The sequence below is a fragment of the Sus scrofa genome, chromosome 17, assembly GCF_054392235.1.
Source record: "Sus scrofa isolate SSC_HxYL_T2T_F1_AM1 chromosome 17, Sscrofa_HxYL_maternal_Yorkshire_Landrace_v2.0, whole genome shotgun sequence".
Classification (NCBI taxonomy): domain Eukaryota; kingdom Metazoa; phylum Chordata; class Mammalia; order Artiodactyla; family Suidae; genus Sus; species Sus scrofa.
This window is the reverse complement of record NC_139399.1, coordinates 15,652,422-15,669,683: the sequence shown is the minus strand read 5'-3', so window position 1 is coordinate 15,669,683 and position 17,262 is coordinate 15,652,422. Positions and strand designations below refer to the sequence as shown.

At 43.9% G+C, this 17,262-nt stretch overlaps 1 protein-coding gene across 11 annotated transcripts in view; it reads right to left on the bottom strand.

Moving 5' to 3' along the window:
• Positions 1 to 3,111: 3,111 nt before the first annotated feature.
• FAT1 (FAT atypical cadherin 1) overlaps positions 3,112 to 17,262 on the bottom strand; it is a 131,858-nt gene continuing 117,707 nt past the window's right edge. For 6 of the 11 annotated variants that reach the window (XM_085002665.1, XM_085002663.1, XM_085002668.1 and 3 more), the window contains 7 exons: positions 16,736 to 17,198; positions 15,863 to 16,016; positions 15,304 to 15,414; positions 13,184 to 13,815; positions 11,712 to 11,849; positions 5,757 to 5,792; positions 3,125 to 4,532 (listed from right to left, as the gene is read on the bottom strand). In XM_085002665.1, coding sequence (XP_084858791.1) covers positions 3,904 to 4,532; positions 5,757 to 5,792; positions 11,712 to 11,849; positions 13,184 to 13,815; positions 15,304 to 15,414; positions 15,863 to 16,016; positions 16,736 to 17,198 — 2,163 coding nt within the window. In that variant the 3' untranslated portion in view covers positions 3,125 to 3,903. 11 annotated transcript variants of the gene reach the window in all.

Genomic DNA, 17,262 nt, shown 5'->3' with positions numbered 1-17,262 from the left:
AAGAGTCCAATTGCCCCTTCCAATGTCATCTGGTGATGATTTGAACAGACATAAACTGTGTAGGAGTTCCTGTTGTGGCTCAGCAGCTTAAGGACCAAGATTGTCTCTATGAGGACACAGGTTTGACCCTTGGCCTTGCTCAGGGGGTTAAGGATCTAGTGTTGCTGTGAGCTGTGGTGTAGGTCACACATGCGGCTCTGATCTGGCGTGGCTGTGGTGTAGGCCAGAGGCTGCAGCTCGGATTCACCCTCTAGCCTGGGAATCTCCATATGCCGCAGGTGCGGCTGTAAAACATAACAAAACAAAACAAGATCTGTATGATATTTTAGAAGGTCAAAGTACTGTAAAAATTAAAAACAACCAAAAAATAAAACTATAAAGCCAATTGTGGCAGGTAGCCTCCCAAGATGGCCCACAAGAGCCCCGCCCTGGGAAGGTCATAGTATAAATCCCCCCTGGAGTGTGGACAAGACTTGTGAATATGATGGGAATTCCAGGACTTCATTACTCACTACTTGACTTTTTATTTTGTTATTTTATTTGTGTGTATTTTAGAGTCATAGGTGCAGCATATGGAAGTTACCAGGCTAGGGGTTAAATTGGAGCTGCAGCTGCCATGTCTATGCCACAGCCACAGCAACTCGGGATCTGAGCTGAGTCTGCGACTTACACCATAGCTCACGGCAACGCCGGAGCCCTGACCCCTGGAACAAGGCCAGGGACTGAACCCACATCCTCATGGATACTAGTTCGTTTCCATTGAGCCACAACAGGAGCTCCATCAGTTGATTTTTAACTAATCAAATGGCAGATTATCATCAGTGGCCCTGAACCAATCGGGTGGGTCCTTAAAAGAGGGACTGGGCCCTTCCTGAGGTCAGAGATGGGAAGCACGAGGGAAGCTGGCTTTGAAGATGTAAGCTTCTAAGTGGTCAGAGGGTCACAGAGCTAGAACCTGAGTCAGAAGCCATCAAGAAAAGTGGGCACAGCCAGTGAGAAAACAGGAACCTCAGCTGTAGAGCAAGCAAGAAAACAGGGGCCCCAGGTCTACGACCCCAACAACCATGTGAGCCTGGATGAGGACCCCAGGCTGTGGATGAGAGACCACAACCCAGCTGAGAACTCGATTTTAGCCCAATGAGATCTGAGCTGAGAACCTGGCCATGCCAGGCTGGGCTTCTGACTTTTGGAACTAGAGATAACCAGTGAGGGTTATTTTAAGCCACTAAGTTTACGGTAATTTGGTAATTCGTGCTGGAGCAATGGAAAGCAGACAGACATAGCAATGTTCTTCCAGACCCTGGAATCAGTGGTTAAGGATCAGTGGTTAACACCGCATTCCAGACTTCCAGTTTAAGATGGCAGAGTGTATTTCCGCCCAATTTCTTCTCTTGAAAATTCCAAACAGGGAAGGGGGACAAATTTAAAAAGTAACCCTATTTTCAATGCAAATTATAAGTTTTTTTTTTTTTTTAAACATGGCTGCATATGGAAGTTCCCAGGCTAGGGGTTGAACTGGAGCTACAACCGTCAGTGTACACCACAGCCACAGTAATGCCGGATTCCAGGATTCCAGCCGGATCTGCAACCTACACCACGGCTCAGGGCAACGCCATATCCTTAACTCATTGAGCGAGGCCAGAGGTCGAACCGCATCCCCATGGATCCTAGTCCAGTTCGTAACCACTGAGTCACAATGGGAACTCCTGCAGTGTATTCTATTGATCCGCCACCTCCTCTTGCCCCTGCCCCTACATCACGCAAAATCCAAGAAGACAGAGAACTTTTGTTCATGTAGAATAATACTTGGTAGGTGGCCAAAAACATTTTTCGAGTAAATAACATAGCCAAGTTTTTTTGTTTTTTGTTTTAATAAAAGGAAAAGTAAGGCAGTTAAGAAAAAGAAACCTGTAAAGTAAATGGAAATAAACAACAACTACTTAGCTCAGTGTGAATATTTACATTATCCAAACAATGAAAATACTGTGTATGCATTAAGCCCAAAAGTATGCTGTAACAAATGCAGGAGAACAAGAGTGATGGAGGTTTGTTAGGTTACACAATCTTCCATAATTCCTAAAATTAGTGACTCAAGAAAAAATAATACATACACTTAAAAGTTTGAAAGGGAGCTCCCGTCATGGCTCAGTGGTTAACGAACCCGACTAGGAACCCTGAGGTTGTGGGTTCGATCCCTGGCCTCGCTCAGCAGGTTAAGGATCCAGCATTGCCGTGAGCTGTGATGCAGGTCAAAGACTCAGCTCGGATCTGGTGTTGCTGTGGCTCTGGCGTAGGCCAGCGGCTACAGCTCCGATTGGACCCCTAGCCTGGGAACCTCTATATGTCGTGAGTGCGGCCCTGAAAACACAAAAAGACAAAAAGAAAAGTTTGAAAGGAAAAGTGAGAAAAACAGCTTAAAAGGTTGTAAGTAGTTACAGTGTGATGGGTGAGTTTGCTGTTTTTGGCTACACATTTTCTAGCTCCCTTTGATGTTTAAACTATGTATATGTATCATTTAATAGAATTATGAAGGGATTGACTTTAAGGAAAAATGTGTCTGCAAAGTTCTAAGAAGGCTTGACTTTATAATTCATATTGCAGTGGCTAGCACATATTCGGTACTGAACAAATGTTTGTGGGATGGAGAGACGGATTTCAATGTATAAATACATAGAGGAGAACTGCTGGATTTCACATTATGTCCTATAGAAGTATTAAGTGTTCTCTGACAACAGAAAGATAAAATGCTTCATAAAGACTTAGTTTTTGACAGAAATCACTGATGAAAACCTTAGAATCAATTAAGACTGAGAAATAGTAATAAAAATGTGAGAAAAATTTTCTTGAAGTTTCAGTTAGAAAACACAGATTAGGTAAGAATGCTGTTTGCCTTTATACCTATAGTTCTGAAAAATATCAAGTAGCCATATGTCACCACCTAGTGGCAACATTTGTAAGTACAGCCTGATTTGGGAACTGCAGATTTTACATCTACGCCAAAAGGGCTATAGCCATCCTTCCTTCCATCCATCCATCCATCCATCCACCCATCTTTCTTTCTCAACTGACTAACTGAATCCTGAACAGGAGTATAAATACAGAGGAAAAACAGGCGGTGAAGCTATTTTATTAATAATTTATTGTCAGTAAGAAAGACTGGCTAATGGTAGTTTTTCAGTAAAAACCTTTACAAGACCATTGCATCACAAATATACAGACACTATAAAAACTGTGTCATGGTGGTTTTGGTTCTAAACAAGTATGCAGAAGGTCCCCATTACACTTTCCAATAATGAAAAATGTTTATAATTCTAAAGTACAGAATGACATGTCCATGTATCAGAACTGTTCTATGTACAGCTAGAATGATTATACTGAAATGTAGTAATGAAATGCCATAGTTCAGTTGAAAAGGACATGTCGTGAAACCCTGGTTATATTAAAAAATCAGGGTGCTGGGTAACGTTGCTAACACCATCAAAATTCGGTCAAAAACAAGATGCACAAAATAGGTTGAAAAATCTAGTTAAAACTATGAAAAAAATCAAATCTGTACATAAAATTTACAAAGAAAAGACAAATTAAAATAATCAAATCTATATAAATACATGAGTCATGCTAACAAGAGAGTAGAGCTGATTTTCGTCTCATTATTTTAACAGACAAATGTAAATACAAAGAGATGCACAGAAGTGGCACAGCCGACATAAATCTCATCCCAGGACAGTAGGTTAGAACACAGGAAATGGCTAACAGGTCAAGAGGCGTGGGGCTCAGTGCAGCCATGCCCATTTCAGCTCACCGGAGAAAGCGCAAAAGCACTGCTGCAAAGAACGATGCAGGAGGAGATCACTGCTAGAATCTCTAGGTTCACGATTAGGCACTTTGGGGGGAGTCTGAGCGTTAGACCTCCGTATGCTGTCGCGAATCGAGCGGAGGGATGGTCACCTCTTCCAAGTGGCCGTCGTCCCCACTCTCATAGTCACTCATCATAACCTCAGACTCCACTTCACAGCACGCTGACACATCGGAGCAGGAAGCCGTGGAGGCGTACGTGGACATGGGCAGGTTCTCTACAGTGGGGGCTTCGAAGGTCCTTTGATACCCCGGAGGGTAGGCGGCGTAGGGTTCCCTTCGAGTACTGTTCTCACCAGGGCCTGCTTTGTGAGGTTCCGACATATCGACGGGATAGAAATTGGGTAGATACTGATTCAAGTTGAACCTCTGCCGGTTTCTCGAAGAAGAACCCAAGCTCCCTGCAGCGGGCATGTCTCTGGGAGGGTGTATGGATTCGAACTGGTCACTGAACTCTGGAGGTAAGGGCGGCAGCTCGTCAGGCGCAGGGAAGTCCTCCGGCGGTGGCGGAAAGTCACTCTCAATGTCGTAACCGCCAGGGTAATAGTCTGTGTCGATGGCGTTTGGGTCTGCTGAGTACAGGGGTGTCTGCTCATCAATAACCTCGTAATTGGGGAACTCTTGTATATCTGGCAGAGGAACACTTGGCATCCAATCCGATGTATCCCAATGATACCCTTTGGTAGAAAAGAAAACAGATTTCAGTGTGTTTTCCTCCCAAGCATCTGCGCCACGGAGAAAGGGCTCAGTGCACGCCACAGACACGGCGCAGAGGCGTGGGCGCGGAGGCATCCCTGAGCACGGAGGGTCACCGCTTTGGAAACCCTAGGTCTCTGCCTTGGAGACATGCCCCCGTCCCGAACCAGCTTTGAGAACCTCTAAGAACTAGGTTCTCCTTCTGAAATGGGGACTTACAGTTTTATAGGTACCTAACATTCAAAGAAAGGGACGTTTCACCCGAAGCAGTACGCTAGCATCTCAATTACATGCATTTTTCTTCAAATGATTCCAATCATCCTTTCAGTCTTCCTTCTGTGGTTTAGAACTCACTGCTCTTTATGCAGAAGAGTATTAGTTCAGTCTCAGGACATCAGTAAAGAAGTTTTGTCCTTTGAGAAAGAAGTCTCTATTTAGTAAAAGATTAAATGTCGCTTGATCTGAACTACTTGTCATTTTTTTTAAAAGTACTAATTAATATGAGTCTTTGAAGATAATAAAAGCAATCTTTAGCATGCTAAAATTGAAAAAAATATAAATTTCCCTTATAATGCCATAAGCTTAATATTAAAAAATGTACTATTTTTCATTAGCCCTAGGAAAAACAATGAATGTATTATATAGTGACATATCAAAGCATGCCTCCAAATCACGCAAAATGCAAACATTTGAAAAATATAAGTTTTTGATAAACTACATCCATTTCGGTGACAACTATATAAAAGTATAATTTTAATTAATTTTTGGGGGGCCACACCTGCAGCATATGGACGTTCTGAGCCAGGGACTGAATTCCAGCTGCAGCTGCTTCCATGTTGTATCCTTCACCCAGTGTGCTGGGCTGGGGTTTGAACCCACCCCACCTCGGCAGCTACCCGAGTCACCACAGAGACAATGCTGGATCCTTAACCTGCTGCGCTACTGCAGGAATTCCAGTATAATTTTATTAAAAAAAAAAAACAAAAAAAGCTCCCAATTTGAGGCTAGTCCCCCCACCGCCCACTCAGGATTTTTGAAATCCTTTGGCAGATAGCAAAGGTGAGGCAGTCGGCATTTAGGATGCAGGGCACAAACAGCTGATGCACTAGTCACTGCACAAACATGTGAAGCAAGTCAGTACTGGGTCAGATCTTTGCCAATTTGTTTTAGTGAATATCAATGAACAACTGGCATGCATAAGTCACCTCTTGATTTGCTGAGGTCAGGAGCAGCCAAAGACTCTTTTGGTGCAGAGTAGAGAGAAAAGAAAACATATGTGATTAAACGAGAAGGACGGCTGAAAAGGCAATAAAGATTAAGTACATAACACAATAGAAACTGTTTATAAAGGCCCAGTCAGCCATGTACCATGCCTCTAGGCCATTATCCGTGAACATTCCAAATGGTGAGACGTTTGTGTAGTGCAAATAAAATGGGCCATGGGAGCGGAGGGAAAAGGTGAACTCGGGGCTCCACCAGGAAACTCAGACATGATTTTACTTTCTTTCCCTTGCTTCTGGAGCAAGCTGAGAACACAGAATTTTGAGAGGACTCCTTCAAGTCTATAAGCGCTTATAAAATGTAAATTGATAAGGCATTTAAATGACACCCTCGTTTTACTGAGAAATATGATGCGATCGTTTTTTTCTAAGGCGTGGGAACATCGGGTCACGAAGGTGACAATCCACGCCCAGGAGCCATGGCTCTGTAAGAGACACAGGCTATAGCTTCATACAGGCATTAGAATCAGAGAAATCCTGAACTCACTTAGATACTTCCAACAGCTGAAAGGAAATCTCTCCAAACCTTGCTCGTCTGGAATATGAATTCCTATTTACACTGTCCACCTTCCCTTGGAGACACCAATTAGCCGCACTGAATCCTTAGCCCACCCAAATCTGGAAGGACGCATGCTCTTTCCCAGGTCTTGTCTCGCACACCGGACCCCAGCAGCATGAAGCCAAGAGGTGACGTGAATGCCAGGACCTTGGGCTGCTTGCTCACCCCGGCTAAGCTTCAGGCGCTTATCTTCGAAATGGGGGTGGTAATCCCTTAGTTGTTATGAGGATTAATCAGGTCAAACACTGACTGTTGGTTCTTAATCATTGCGGAAGTGGGAATCATGGTGACTAAGTGACCTTCTAAGCAAGGGCAATGCTTTCTACACTTTCAGGGATGTTCTTGAAAACCCAGGTGATACAGTAATTTGGAACCAATAAGTCTTGTTTGTTTGTTTCTTAGCATGGGTACAGTGGAAGAGGCCCACTCTCATATACTGTTCTTTTATTATAGTTGATTTACAATGTTCTGTCAATTTCTGCTGTCCAGCAAAGCGACCGAGTTATATACATTATTTTTCTCATATTATCTTCCGTCCTGTTAGAACCAATAAGATCTGACTGATGGTTCTCTTCTGGAAATTTAAATCTAAAAGTGAAAAAACTGCACTGCTTCTAAAGGTGAATAAGCCAGTATTTAGCTACCATGTATCTATGGAATTATTCTAAAAAGTCTGCTAAAAACACGGTAGCTCCTTTTTAAAAGAGGATTGACAATTTCGTTGCTAAACAGGTACTCAATAATTCTTAAACTAGCTGTCAACTTTAAACTCAATTTGTATTTAATTTGACAAAAAATATTTTCAATGAAAGAGAGTGCAATGAAAGAACCATTTCAAATTCTGCTTCTTTAAACTCCTTCCATATTTAAATTATGAAAATCTCATTATGGGAATACTAAAATTCACTAGACAAAATGCAGATCACCTTCCGATTCACCAAGCAAAGACATGGTACTTCTTAGGAAAATAAGTGTTGAGTCTCCCCGGTAACAGTTAACTGGTAAATGCTAAATTCTCACCTGGTGCCCCCCTATCAAATTTGGCTTGAAACCATACTTTCTCTCACCTAAATCTTGAGAATCTGTATGTCCCAGGAAAAAGGATCTTCTAAGCTTTATGTACTCTTAGTGGTCTATGCCATTAGTTCTCAAAGTGTGATCCTTAGACCAGTAATAGCAGAATCATATGGGGGCCTGTCAGAAAGCAAATTCTCAGGGCCCCACCCAGACCTGGTCAATCAGAAAGCTTGATGCTGGGGTCAAGCAATTAGGCTTTTCACAAGCCCTACCTTGTGTGACCTGACTCACAGTGTGAAAATGCCTGTGCAGCGCGCATGTCATTACTTGAATTTCAGTGCACTAATAAAGGACTGAATTTTTTTTTTTTTTTTAAGGCTGCATCTGCAGCACATGCAAGTTCCCAGGCTAGGGGTTGAATTGGAGCTGCAGCTGCCGGCCTATACCACAGCCACAGCAATGTGGGATCCATGCCATGTCTGTGACCTATACCATAGCAACACCGGATCCTTAACCCACTGAGCAAGGCCAGGGATCAAACCCACATCCTCATGGATACTAGTTGAGTTCCTTATTGCTGAGCCACAATGGGGAACTCCCATAAAGGGCTAATTTAATTTAAAATCATTTAAGGCAGGTATTTCTTATAATTTTGCACAGATAAAGCTTCATATTCAACCAAATATAAAAATATACCTTCTATCATGTTCTATGATTTTCCCTGATCATACTCAGGGAAAATCCAAGAGAGAAGAGTCAGGTACAGGTAATTATAAAAGCTGTGTGCTACTTAGTCTTATACCTCTTCACATAAAGATAATTTTTTATATTAAAAATATTTTAGGAGTTCCCGTCGTGGCGCAGTGGTTAACGAATCCGACTAGGAACCATGAGGTTGCGGGTTTGATCCCTGCCCTTGCTCAGCGGGTTGACGATCCGGCGTTGCCGTGAGCTGTGGTGTAGGTTGCAGATGTGGCTTGGATCCAGCGTTGCTGTGTCTCTGGCGTAGGCCGGTGACTACAGCTCTGATTGGACCCCTAGCCCGGGAACCTCCATATGCCATGGGAGTGGCCCAAAGAAATAGCAAAAACAAACAAACAAACAAAAAAATATTTTAGATAGTTAGAATTACTTCTAACTTTTTAATATTGTGCCTTGTCAAGGCAGCTGTCAAGACCCTATGGGTGACTTCTGGCATCTGTGTAAATTCACTGTGAATGGCAGAAAGTAACAAAGACCACAGACACATATAATATACAGATATCAAACTATTTTTGCAACATCTGGACTGTGGATAGATACACCTCCACAAAATGAAAGTACTCAACCTCCCCAGAACCAAAACACAGGGACTTTTCAACAGCACTACAACAGGCAACAGCACACAACTCCAGGGACAGTCATTGTGACCACAAACACAGAGACCACACACGACTATACCTTCATCAGTCACCGTGTCAACGACAGCATTGACAAGGTGTATTACAGTCACTAGGGAAGCTTGTGAAAAGGTATAAAAGGAGTAAATTAGGAAAATCTTCCGTTAGTTAGGAAACAGTGCATTAAACAGGATTTCTTTATATATGATTTCTACCTCAGAGTTTAAAAATGTGAATATATTAACTACATAATAAAATTATGCGTGACCCCACACTCTGTGCCTTACACGTCTCAGAGATTTTTCGAATCAATATTTACTATTCATCAAAGGAACAAAATAACCATATTATACTGTAATTTAGGAAAAAGTCTCTTTCGCTATTAATCTGTTTCACAATTACAATTAGGAGTCAGGTCATGAACAAACAATCCTTACATTATAACATGCCATGAGCAAAAGACTTCTCATTCAGAGCTTTAGGCTATTTGCTAAGGCAATTTTCTGGGTCCACTTTATAAACTCATACATTGTTCCCAGGGAGAAAAAAAAATTAAGAGCTACATAATAAGGTAAAATATGCACTATAAACACAAAAATGGCTTTGTCTCTGTTCTATGGACTCCCACCCCAATTTTCTCATCTTTTTGCAGACAAGTTAACAGCTGGTGAGCTAACATACCAGCAGAGAAATGCAGCCTGTCTGCCTAGCTGTTTCCTGTGTAAATTCCCTTTTCATGTGTATATCAAATTGTTTGAATGCATCCAGGCCAAGATAAATAATTATGTGTGGAAGAGGCAGAAGGACGGCCTCAGAGATGACCACATTCTAATTCTGGGAACCTGGGAGCACATTACCATCTTGGGTGAAAGAGGCTCTGCTGGTGTGACCAAGTTAAAGACCTTGGGATGGGGAGAATTTTTCTCAATTATCTGTGCAGGCTCCATGCAATCACAAGGATCCTTAAAGGGGGAGAAACTGTCCCTCGGCTAAAGCTGGACGGAGAGGTGACTACAGAAGAGCGGCCAGGGAGATGCAGTGTTGATGACTCTGAGAGATGGAGGACTAAGCCATGAGCCAAGGAACAGCCTCTAGAAACTGGAAAAGGTACAGGAAAGGGAGTCTCCCTGGAGTTATCAGAAAGGAGAGAGCCCTGCTGACACCTTAATTTTAGTCTATTGAGACAAGTGTCAGATTTCTAAACTACAAAACTATAATAACCAATTCATCTTGTCTTAGTCCACTAGGTTTGCAGTAATCTACCACAACAACCTCAGGAAACTAAAAAACATAATTTAAATACACTCTTGATACAGATTTTGATTTTATGATTGATAATGATTAAAATTATGATAAAGAATAAAATACAGACATTCTTGGATAATAAGTTTTTTTTTCCTTGTTGTATTATATGGTGATTTATTTTCTTTTTCTTTTCTTTCTTTCTTTTTTTTTTTTTAAGGGCCACACCTGCAGCACATGGACGTTCCCAGGCTAGGGGTCGAATCAGAGCTACAGCTGCCAGCCTACACCACAGCCACAGCAATGCAGGATCTGAGCTGCATCTTTGACCTACACCACAGCTCATGGCAATGCAGGGTCCTTAACCCAATGACTGAGGCCAGGGATTGAACTTGTATCCTCATAGATACTAGTCGGGTTGTTTCCACTGTGCCACAATGGGAACTCCTAATTTTCATAACTAATTTCACCACGTCTTATTAAAAGTGCTTAGGAGTAAAAGTATTAAGAATGATATTCCAATGGGAAAAAAAAAACCCAGGAAAAAGAATGAAAATAATGACAAATTCTGAAATGTATTTATGAAGAGAATAAGGACCAAGATATAAATTAGTATCTAATTCAGCGACTCTGATGTTTTAGAATTAAACCTTAGGAAAGAACGAATTCTACTCTGTTGTTCGTTTAATAAGCAAAGCCAGGACCATATACTTCAGCACTAAATAATAAACACAGGTATACTCTGCTATCATATATAACATTCTTGAAATAATTCAGGAATGAATGGCACAGACTTATGGCCGTCCTTAGTTTGGAAAAGGGCTTATTAGCAGTATCTTATGGATTGCACTCTTTTGGATTTAGAAACAACCAAAAACTTATTAGAGTTTATTTCCTTCTACCAATACAATATTTGAAATGTTTTCATATGGTATTTTATGAGGAAAAAAAAAAAAGTTACACTAATTCTGACATTCAAATTTTCCACCCCAAACTCCCTTTATGGTGTTTCTGAGTTTTCTCTACTGGTATGTGCTAAGGTGGCGAAGCTGGTTATCCATGCCCTTTACCCTAGGGAAATCAGATCAACAAAACTGGCATTCATGACCCAACTGTCAAACCTTCTTCATTAGAAATATAATCAAACTTACTAGCAATCTCTTAAACTGCTCTCAGTCAGTACGCTCTGATCCAAATGGGAGCTGAGGCCGCAGGGGAGTGGGGGGAAGAGACAAATAAGACCTTGTCATATACCACAGGTGCTGCTCAAGGTGAACATTTCAGACTATCGTTATCTCAGGGCTGGGGGGCGGGTGCGTCTGTGCACGCACGCGGGGGGCCTGCCCGAGGGAGCTGTCACGGGGTTTTTAAAACATCCACAGAATGTCTCGAAGAGTCACCGTTGTGGAAAAAAGGTCAATGCAAAAGGAACCGACTGGACAGACTCTGTCTTTCAATTAATTATATCTTCTCCCTTATTCCTGACCAGTTGTTACGGTTCAAATACCTCAGCCTTTAGAACATCTTAAATATTTTCCCCAGCGGACGTTCATGCAAGGAGGTCCCCGGCCTTGTCTAACCGAAATGTGGAGACAATCTGAGCCCGGGCCGGGGCACCGGTGCGTCTGCACGACCCTGTCACATCACGCGGGCAGGGGGGTGGACGTCGGGCTGTGTGCTCACCGTTGTCATCGCACGATTCGGACTGGAAGGAGCTCAGGGACTGCACCTCGGACAGGCTCTCCCGGGCGCTGCACGGGTGAGAAGGCTTTTCCTCCAGCGGTTTCTTGGAGAGACAGGGATCAAGATCCACTACTTTAGCTAAAAGGAGGAGAGGAGAGACAGAACAGTTTAGCTCCATGAAGGCAGAGGCGCTGCTGCGTTTCCTGCTGTATCCTGACACCAAGCCGGCAGGACCCACAGACTGCCTGGGACTTACTGAATAGAAAAAGTGCAAGGAAAAAAGAGAACCATTTAAAAAACAACCAAAACCCTAAAGATGTCCTTGCAGACTCACGGAACAGAAATGCTCGATAAATCTGCCTGTGGATATCATTGGATGATACGGGGAAATAAAATTTTGTTTGAGGACTTCCCTTGTGGTTCAGTGGATTAGGGATCTGGTGTTGTCCCCGCTGTGTCACGGGACCCTGTTGTGGTTCTGGTTTGATTCCTGGCCCGAGAACTTCCATATGCCACACAAAAAAATAAAGTAAAATAGAATTTTGTTTGAAAATGGTATATAATGATATATATACATACACACACACACACACCTTTTCAAAGCATCAAATATATATCAGGCCACTAATATAAATACTATCACAGAATTCCCGCCATGGCACAGTGGGTTAAGCATCCAACTGCAGCAGCTCAGGTCACTGCAGAGGTGCAAGTTTGATCCTCGGCCCAGTGTAGGAAGTTCAAGGATCCAGCATCACCAAAGCTGTAGTTTAGATTCAGTCCCTGGCTTAGGAACTGCCCTATGCCATGTGTGCGGCCTTAAAAACAAATAAACAAACAAAATGGTCACTTCTGGCCATGTTTGAAAAAAGCCCTATCTTGCAAATGTCCTCCCAATATTTTTGTCATTAAAAATCCCCCCATAGGAGTTCCCGTTGTGGCTCAGTGGTTAACGAATCTGACTAGGAACCATGAGGTTGCGGGTTCGATCCCTGGCCTAGCTCAGTGGGTTAAGGATCCGGCATTGCCATGAGCTGTGGTGTAGGTTGCAGACGCGGCTCGGATCCCATGTCGTAGCTACAGCTCCGATGAGACCCCTAGCCTGGGAACCTCCATGTGCCACGGGAGCGGCCCAAGAAATGGCAAAAAGACAAAAAAAAATAAAAAAATAAAAATAAATAAAAATCCCCCCATATTATAGTGGAGAATCCACATCAACTACAAAAATGAAAAGCTCTTTCCAGATTGAGTGGAACCTGACTAACTTCAATTCCTTCGTTAAGATACCACTGCAGCCACAGTGCTCAGCCAGTGCTGCAGGCTCCGGGCAGAGTTTTCCCATCGCACCCGAGCTACTGGTCACTCACAGAGATTCCCCCACTTTGACACGCACACCGGAAGGTCTGGCAGCCTGCAATGTCACTGCCCGACTCTCAGTGACACTTCATGGAGATGAGAAAAGGCGCTCTTACTGTCGTAGTCGAAGTCCCAATTAGGCTTCTGGATGGAGTCACTGTCCGAAGGAGAGTTGGAAGGCGGCGGGGGAGGCAGGTTGGGGGCCACGCTGCAGACGGCCACGGCCTTCCGGTGCCCGTGCACGGACTCGGGGTTAAAGGTGCTGAATTCGGGGTGCTCGGGGATGGCCGACCCTTCGAAGGAGTTTCGGTCCAGATTGTTTCTAGAGTCACTTGGGATGCTCGGGGTGTAGGAGATGGGACGGACAGGCACCTGGGGTGGTATGTCGGAGTAAATGTTCTTATTGAGCTTGGAATCAAAATATGGTCTCTGCAGGAAAGCGGTGCCGGGTCCCAAGTGTTTGTCCTCAGGCTCGGGCTGGTGTTTCTTCTTCCGACTAATCATCTTGCGGCAGAAGACAAACACCACCACCAGCAGAAATATCCCCGTTATGAAAACGACGATGCCTATTCCCTCGGCCAGGCCGATGTTCCACGGGGTCGAGACATACTGGTTGGGAGCCACGTCCTCACAGTGCCTCCCTCTGTACTCGTGGCTGCAGTTACAGTGATAGGAGCCGTGCGTATTCTCACAAAGCGCCCCGTTGTGGCAGGGGTTGCCGGCACATTCGTCAACGTCACTCTGACACCTGCCAAGAAAGCCCACATCTGAGGAGAGGCCTTTGCAATAGGAGTCAGAACTGCCAGGTCTGTAACTCTTAGAGATGAAAGGCTAATCCCTCCTTCGTAAGGTCCACCCAGAACAAAACCGAATACTTAACAGCCAAAAAACAAACAAACAAACAAAAAAAACCAACTAAACAAAAAAACCTTTCATGGAGTAAAATGATCATTTGATCTTAGACTCTTTACACTCTGTACACCTGGGAGGTAAACATTATGTCAAGTCAATGTTTGCCATTTTTCTAAGGACGCAACAGATTACTAAACACAACTCCGAAGCTAAACATCACTTTGTCTTGATTTCTCATGCAGAAATTTAGACTGTGCATGTTGATAAGTGTATTGTAAGAGGCAAGATTAAATTTCTCAGAGAGTGTTCCTGTTTGGGAATATGACAGTTCCATAAAGTGTGTGAAGGGCTAGAAGACCCTCTGTTTTCCACTTTTAAATACTTCTTGCCATGGAGAACCTCCCTGAGCTCCTCACCTTCACAGAATCCTTCACATGCGAGCCCCCACGTCCCACCCCAACCCTCCCCTTTCCCAATAGGCGTGTTTGGCACCTGTGCAGATATGACACTCCTATACCTTTCCTCCTTTAAAAAAATGTATCCACTCACCATCCCCTATACTCACCTGCACTACAATTTTGGTTACTGAGACATTTTGGTCCAATGTATTGAGCATTAACTAGAATTAGGGAAGCAGACTTTCAAACAAAGACCACGTGACTCCTGGCGAAGTTCAAGACCACGACCACTGCTAGAGCCAAACCTCATGCGAATCCCTGTAAGCAGGTCACGCTTACAGCCTGCTGATAAGACTGATACCGTGGTGAAGGCTCTTCTAGATGTACTGCACTGGGCGCTTACAAATAACATGCACTGAGTATGTTTTTAAACTGCACTGGTGACAAGTCTAAGGTGAAATGGCACCTGGAACTAAAAGCCACTTCTCTCAAGGTCACCAACAGGTACCTCAGTGCGTCATTTTCTTCACCTGGAAAATAATCATCGCCTCTCAGGACTACGGAAGGCTCACAAAAAGTGCCAAGGGAGTTGAAAAAGGTTTTAGATGCTACGCGAATGGTGAAAAAAAATTGTCATCATCACTCTCAGACAGGTAGCAATCCCATGTGCTTCTGAATTCAAAACCACAACAATCTTGCTCAACCTACAAACTTCCTACAAGTACCCACACATTCTTTGTTTATAAATAACAAAGTATAGACCTGTTATATGTCTAAGTATGTATTATTTCAACCACTGTAATATTCTATGCATCTGGTCAATATTTTTTTACTTTGAAAGAAGGAAAAGATATACAAGGAGCCAAAATGAGCTCTGAATACAAGTGTGAAGCAACAGAGTCCAAATAATGAAGTTTTGTTGCATCTGCTAATCACCGTGATACTACAGAGAGATGCAAATACACATCTTCAAAGAAGTGAGTTACCTTTCTCCCCTAAAACCGGAGTCACACTGACACACAGCACCATCCAAACTGTCAAAGCACGTTCCACCATTTTTACACGGTTCATCTTTGCAGTAGGGACTAAGCTGGCACCTGAAGAAGGAGGAAAAAAATAAGCACAAACCTGATACTTCTGTTGCAAATGAATGCAGCAAGTCAGAAAGCAGTAACAAACGAATGTCCACATTGCACACACACGAGTATCTTAAAAAATCTTAATGCGGAGTTCCCGTCTTGGTGCAGTGGTTAATGGATCTGACTAGGAACCAAGAGGTTGCAGGTTCGATCCCTGGCCTTGTTCAGTGGGTTAAGGACCTGGCGTTGCCGTGAGCTGTGGTGTGGGTCGCAGATGTGGCTCAGATCCCGCATTGCTGTGGCTCTAGTGTAGGCCGGTGGCTGTGGCTCCGATTAGACCCCTAGCCTGGGAACCTCCATATGCCGCAGGAGCAGCTTAAGAAAAGGCAAAAAGACAAAAAAAAAAAAAAAAAAAAAAAAAGTTAATGCTATAATTAACTGTGAAAGTTAAGAAAAATACACATACCTCTGACCAGTATATAAGCCTCTGCACTGACAGATGAAGTCCCCATTGTCCACAATGCAGGTGCCACCATACAGGCACGGGTTGGACGAACATGGATTGACGCTCACTTCACAATAGGGTCCTATGTACAGGGCGCTGCATTTGCAGTAATAACCTAAAGCAGCCAAAGGGAACAAGAAGTCCTCTCACTCAATAACTCAAAAGATAAGTCTATGTGTATACTGGTTTTTACTTTTAAGTAAGGTTTAGGGGAAGGTTTGGCACTCTGAGACCTGTAAAACGTAGTAAAATTCCCATTGCCGCTGGGTAAAAAGTTGTGTGTATCAACAGACCTTTCCAGGGCTGGTGTCACTAAAACACAGAGCACGGGAGCATGGAAGAGACGACTCCTAACTGGCTTTAGTTCATCATAATTACCAGAGATCCAAGGCCTTCTGGAAAAGCACAATCCTAGTACCATTTGGACCGTGCAAGGCTGGAAGGCCCCTCGCTGGGCTGCTGGGAAAAAGGAGGCCTTGAGAAGGACCACATGGAACCAGTTCTAAGCCCCAGGTCAGTGTTGCTCTGGCTGGGCAAAGAGTTAGGGTCAGCTGTGGCCTCCTGCAGCTCCTGGTGCAGAATGAAGCATGTCTGGAAACATGATGTAATGCGGCTACAGTCCAGTGGGAGAGAAACCATTGCCTCCATCCCGGTGCTGGCATGAATTCTAAGCCCTGCTCTGCCTGAACATCACATATGCTCCTCACATCCCAGGCTGGCTGCAGGCTGACGGAACTGACTGAGTAAAAAGAGGAAAGGCGGAAACACACAGGCAACTTCCCTTCCAGGACATACAGGGGTCATATTGTAAAAATGCTCAGGTATGAAGCTCACCTCCAGTAGGAGAGGGATTGCAAACACCTCCATTCTGGCAAGGGCTACTCGAGCAGTCTTCCGTAGCTGTTAACAAACACCCAGGGGACACGTCCACCGATTCTTCGATGTGTGCATAGCTCCTTGGTTTGTTATTTAAAGGCAGCTCCTGCCCATTCAGATAAATGGAGTCCATGCAACCCCGGAAACCATTGCCAACTTGGGGGCTTCTTCCGTGCCTTGAGCCTTGCTGACGGATGTGGCCACCGAAAAACACATGGTTGTCCAAGTGGAGGGTTTTCAGCGTCCCTGGGGCTGTGCCTGACGCGGTGTGGACTTGGTCTAGAACCAGCCTGGCGTAGTTTCCATTCACTTCGAGGGACACCGCGTGCCACAGTCCGTCATTGACCTGGATGCTCTGAACAGAGACGATGCCGGGGCCACTCCCACAGTCGAATTTGTACTGCAACCTTCCGCTGTGAATCTACAACAGAAACAAGCACTGTTCGTGGTTCTCTCTCGCACGGTCTTCAAGTTCAGTCTCTGAG